The sequence below is a fragment of the Pterocles gutturalis genome, unplaced genomic scaffold (assembly GCF_000699245.1).
Source record: "Pterocles gutturalis isolate BGI_N339 unplaced genomic scaffold, ASM69924v1 scaffold12952, whole genome shotgun sequence".
Classification (NCBI taxonomy): Eukaryota; Metazoa; Chordata; class Aves; order Pterocliformes; family Pteroclidae; genus Pterocles; species Pterocles gutturalis.
The window spans coordinates 18,335-24,164 of record NW_010110344.1 but is presented as its reverse complement, the minus strand read 5'-3'; the positions used below and the strand labels follow the sequence as shown (position 1 = coordinate 24,164).

Genomic DNA, 5,830 nt, shown 5'->3' with positions numbered 1-5,830 from the left:
ACAGTGCTTGTGCTGCACACACTCTACATCCTAACTGCTCTGGCCCACCAGCCTTCTCAGCCTCCACTCCTGGTGAATGCTGTTAAAACACTGAAGACATACCCCATCGCCTTTTGCATAGTCTTGTCTTATTCACCTCTTCTCCCTCTTTATCCTTTCAAGATACAGTGCCAGAATTAGAGCTTGGTTACATTTGTATCCTTTAGGAATGATGACATCTGAACCTATGGACTTCCCCCTCCAAAACTACTGTGTCTAATATCTTTGGTATATCTTCATGTTTTAAACTCCTCTTTCCTAGCATTCGAAACATGGCACACCCTTGTTGCACAAAGGCAAACAATTCATAGCAAAGTTGCACCTTAACACTAGAGCTGAAGCCTCAGTAAAGAACAGCACAAATGGAATTTACTTCGCATATCATGGGAATAGCTGAAAAAAGTTCAGAGAACAGTGTGTTAGGAATTTGCAATAAAAACAATCAAGTTCCATCTGGAGAAAAAGATAGATATATTTTCAGCTGTGCATGACACTGAAGAGTTGAATATCTTGTTTGTTGAAGAGACTTACTAGAATTTGGTATTCAATTGTCCCACCTCATTTACTATTATTTTCTATAATGAACTAAGTGCACTATTCTTTTTACAGTTGTTGGGCATTATCCAGCTCTCCCGTAGCTATCAGATAAGTGATTCCTTGCATCCCTTCTTCCCCTGCTTTCCTTTTTTGTACCACTTTCTGGCTTTCCCTGGGACCTCCTATTATTCTCTCTACCCTCCCCTCCCCAGAGCCTGGAGCTCAGTATACGCTCTCATGTTCCCAGCACACAGATCAAGGTCACATGCCCAAACTAGTCATCCTGCATTCCTTTCCCTAAGTAACATTCACTTGTTTTCCCCCTACAGATTTACCAGTCGTGATTGCTCCCCATTTCTCCTTCTTTTCACAGCAGTGTATATTATTCTCTCCTCAAGGAGGAAATAACTGCAGTCCTTCCTCTCACATCATGCCAGGTCCCACAATTCTGCACATGATAGTGGTTGCTTTTGCTTCCATTCTCTCTGCGTTCAGTCCTTTGTTCATCTATATTTTAGGCTATGTGCATTTCACTCAGTGCCAAGATGCCTACCTGCTGCATTCCCTATTTCCATGGCTTTTCCCAAGACAGAGTTGGAATGTAATTCCCCACCATGATCTCTGAATATGGCATTTCTCCCCACCTCAGCTAAAAGTCCCATAGTCTTGCATCCCGGCCAAGTCTTTGCTACAACATTTCGCATTGCTGATGATCTTGGTATTTTGGATATATAGTGAGTATGGGCTCAAAATGGCAGTCAAAATAAAAATGTAGAGCTACTTTTATGCTGCATCCACCTTGGAGGACCACACTAACATGGGTGTAGCTGTAGAAATTCCCCTAGTACAAACACTGAACGAGAAATTCCATTACACTGAATGTGCTGCTGCTGCAATTCAGCCAGCATTAATCATGATTTGTATTTGCATTGCTGTTCACAGAAGAAACATTCTCCTTTATCTGAAAGTATATGCTTTCTCTTTAAGATTTAGTGGACATACCTGCCACAATGTGTTCCCACATAATCTTGACAAACCTGTCCCGATCGCTCCGTGCCTGTTCATGGATGAAACCCAGTGCGTGGTTCATTTCATGCTGAATTGCTCCTTTATCCATGCAACCATTTTTCACCAGGCCTACTGCTTGACGTCCTCCAATTTTTCCAAAGTAAGACCAGCAGCTAAGAATAGACAATCGATAACCAAAATTATCATGTTCAGCAAATAGAAAGAAATAGATGGACTGGTTATGCCACCAAGGGTCTCCAGATGTGCAGCCACAGAAGGGAACATGCAAATAATCACTGGTGTGAGATATCTAGGCTTATGAAAGCTGTCAAACTACACAGGGGGAGAAATAAAGCCTTTGTGATGAGTATGGTAAATTTTGAAACAGTTAAATGTCTATCTAAAACTAAGATGAAGCAGTGTAAGCAGTTAAGCAAAGAATCTGAAATAATTATACTCTAATTTTTTACAACAATTAAGTAAAATATCTCATTTTGAATTATACCCCATTATCTTTAAGTCTACACACACACTTATTCCTGCAGCCTATTAACTGATGTAACTACCAGTATATATCTAAAGAAAAATTAAAAATTGCACCTGCTCACTGAATCTCGGCTTGTAGGATAAAAAAGGGCAATTACTTAAATACTGATTAAAACAAAGAAGCTGAAAGACCTTTTGAGTGCTTCAACTCTCAGGAGACAGGGAGCTTACCTCTGCCCACGTTCAACATACACGTAGTCTGTTTCTGTAGTGCGATTTACAAACTGCACACAGGTCAGCGTGGAGATCTCTTGCAGAGCATCAGCAATCCAAGACCTCTCTGTCATTGCTAGAAAGAGAAAGGGGCCAGGACAAATCTTCCTTGGTTAATCAAAACACTGATGGGGTGCATTCCTTTAAAACTTCACAGCACTTGTTAGATTTTTATCATACAAGTATAATAAAGGGCACAAAGCCTTCAGAGATCTTCAAGTTGACTGGATTTTTAAGGGGAGGTGTAAGAATTACAGCTGGCCCTTATGCATATTCTATAGGAGACAGCTGATCAAAAGCAAGACTGGCATTGTTTCTTCCATTAGATAGAATGGAAAAAATGGAACAGTTTCAGATACAAATAATTGGATTAAAGTATCTCAAATGAACCATCTGACCATAGCTAAGTACCAAAAACCTATTTTGTTTATCAGAGATAACAAACGTCTGCCACGCACTCCTCAGAATCACTTGAGACAGCCAGCGTTCAGAGGCTCTGCAGATCACAGTGTTTCTATTCAGGTACCAAATAAAGATTGGAGTGTTTATCTACTTCTGAACATTTTGGCCTAATTTGGCTTCCTCAGTTATGAATCATCTACAACTGATTTCTATCTTAGTTTCCTCATCTTTAAAGTTTGGAGATAGGGAGGTAGACAGAATAACCCTCACCTAACCACAAGAGTGGAAGCACACGGGCAGAGGAGCAGCCTAGATAACACAAAGACTGGGCTTTCCTCAGCTCAAATGATAACACAGATTAGTTTTCCCCAGGAACAGGAATCAGGAACAGGCTGTATTTCACTTCCATGCCATCTTCTTTCAGGGTAAGTTCTTTTAAGAATGGAAGCCTGTATGGAAGCCCTAGACCACAGAAGCCTCAGCAGGGGAGAGATGGAAGACCTGCACAGCCCATATGAAATCTTCTGGTACAAAATTTTCTAGATGAAGGCCTTGATCCTGCAACCTTTTGTACAGGACAGAGCTATTGACTGACTAAAGGGAAATAATAAGGGAAAAAATATCTCCAAGGATTTTTCCTCCATTTTTGCCTCTGCAGGATTTCTAGTGCAGGAATATTTCTGAGAGATTTGAAAGAAAATTGTATTGTTCAAAAAAGTGCTCCTAGTGGCAATTTTGACAAAAATACATTCCTAATGTGAACAAATTATATTTATTCTTCTGTACTTGCTAAATATCAAAGTGCATTGTAGCTAGAAGGAATGAGCTAATATTTGTAATTAAAATTAATTAGCTGGTATTTATACAACAACTGCTGCCCAATTAACCACATATTTTAGTGTCTGTTTGGAGTCTTAGCCAAACTACCATAGGGCTAACAGTTTAGCAAAAGAGACATGTCAATAAATTCTCATTTGGACAAAGATTGGTTTTTTGGTGCATGCCACAGGAACATAAAATAACAAAGAGTATAGGGACCGGAAGATCGATGGTAACTTTACAGCATCCATTTGCATACACTCACAGAAATCAGAAGAGATGTTAATTGGAACCTTGACTAGTCCATCTTGTGACTTGGGCCATAAACAACTCTCACAGTTAATTGCACTGCGCCGTCCTCTTCTCAAGAGGATGTCTCCTTCATACACAGCTATTTCACTACCTGTCAGATGAAGAAAATAAAGAACACACAAGGCACTGAGGAGGTAAACAGATGTGCAAATGGGAGATGAGAGGTATACACTATCCAAGCTTTTGTACCTTTGGAAATTTCTTTCCCTGAAGTCCATTTCCCAAAAATGTGAAAAAAGATTAGTAAATTAAGACTGAGTGAATCTAGCATTCGCAATGTGCTAAGACTGGTTAGGTCTGCCTTGCTTCCTGGATAGAAAAGATTAATATTAATATAGATGTCATAGTGCAGCTGTTATCAAAGTCGTGACTAAATTATTTCAGCTGAAGAACCTTTGGGAGCCTTCAGAGTAGAAAGCTAAGTATCCTAAGTCATTGTTCTCTTCCTCAGAGCTTATGGAATTAACAAAAAATCATAACCACCCTCTGTAAAAATGAGATGAAATGTACAAAAGAAATTACTATTTTTATCATGCATATTGAATGCATGCAAACTATTAATCTCCAGGTTAACTGTTAATTTGACATCAGACATTGTGACATGCTCCTCAATTCTGACTCCAAAATACTTGGAATACATTTCTCACAGAAAATAGCTATTGGTTATTATGCCAAAAATGTACAATAGTCTTGAGTAGAGCAGACAGGGAAGTGCCTTATATCATACAGGAAAGAAATCAAAGAGAAAAGTATTCTGAATTGCTGAGGCTACATATGTAAAAAAACATTCCATGCAGCAATTGCTCAATAAGTCTTCTTAATTTCTTTATCATGACAGCATAAATAATCACACTGAATGTAACTGTGAAACACATCTGAATTATGTGAATTGTTTTCCACTGATGCTGGAAAATATTTTCAAAGAGAAAAATGTACCAAATAATGAGTTACAGAGAAACAACTCCACCAAAATCTACAATTATTTATGCAATTAGAATCAAACTCACCTAAGTCATTGTTTCTTGTAGCTATCTGAAAAAAAAAAAAGCACGTCTTTTAATACATGCTTATCTCCATAGCAGAAAGCTTCTATCATGTAGAATCACAGCAGTAAAAGTTTGTAACTAATTTTAAGATAGAGCAACTCAGCAGCAGCAATGTAAATTCTAAACATCTGAGAGCAGGGACACACCTGGACAGGTTTACTTAGTGCAAAGCTATAGAGAAATGCTAAATGAATTGGCAAAAGAAAGTACTTCATCTTCAAGTTTCCAAGATGATCTTCTGTGCTCTGCAGCTCAGTTCTCAAAGCTGTGGTTACTTTACTTGGGGCAAGTTTTATGGGAAAGCTGCTGCTGTTGTTAACAAGTGTAACCAAATTAGATAACAAGAAGTATTTTCACAAAACAAACAAGCTGCAGGACCTCTCAAGAGAATTTCCAGGCTCTCATTTCTTATTTATCTTCAGAAAACAGAGGAAGTGGAGCAATAGGAAAGAAAATCCAGCAACCTTAAAGTGACTCATCTTTAATTCTAAGAAGAACCCATGAGCTGCTGCAGGTCCCCTCACAGCTGACCAAGGGACAGGATATCCAGTAGCAGTCTGTTTACAGCAAAACTCAATGTCAGGGAACTCTTTGATCCATCCACACCGACTACCTGTCCTCAAAACTCCTCAGCTTGCTGCCAGGAGCCACCCTGCGCCACAGAGCCCATCTGTCAGCCTGCCTGCTCTGTGCACAGCTCTCAGCCAGGCATTGCTGGCCAGGAGCACTGGAAAGCTGTTGGAGCCAGAGATGGATCTGATTGTTGGTTGCAGTTGTTTTTCCAATACCATATCTTGCAGTAGAATCATCACTGGCAGTGATTGTGTGTCTTTCTGAAGTCTAAAAATAAATAAAACCACCAGCTCCCAGAGTTTTGGCTTCCCACCTTCTGGGAAGCCCTCCTTCCT

General features: G+C 39.5%; 1 protein-coding gene across 1 annotated transcript in view; it reads right to left on the bottom strand.

Moving 5' to 3' along the window:
* Positions 1–5,137, bottom strand: part of LOC104461670 (astacin-like metalloendopeptidase) — a 16,901-nt gene extending 11,764 nt beyond the window's left edge. The window contains exons 1-5 of the mRNA XM_010073331.1: positions 5,069–5,137; positions 4,884–4,908; positions 3,830–3,967; positions 2,302–2,419; positions 1,579–1,757 (exon numbers count right to left, since the gene is read on the bottom strand). Coding sequence (XP_010071633.1) covers positions 1,579–1,757; positions 2,302–2,419; positions 3,830–3,967; positions 4,884–4,908; positions 5,069–5,137 — 529 coding nt within the window. The remainder of the gene's footprint in view (positions 1–1,578; positions 1,758–2,301; positions 2,420–3,829; positions 3,968–4,883; positions 4,909–5,068) is intronic.
* Between the last annotated feature and the right edge of the window lie 693 nt (positions 5,138–5,830).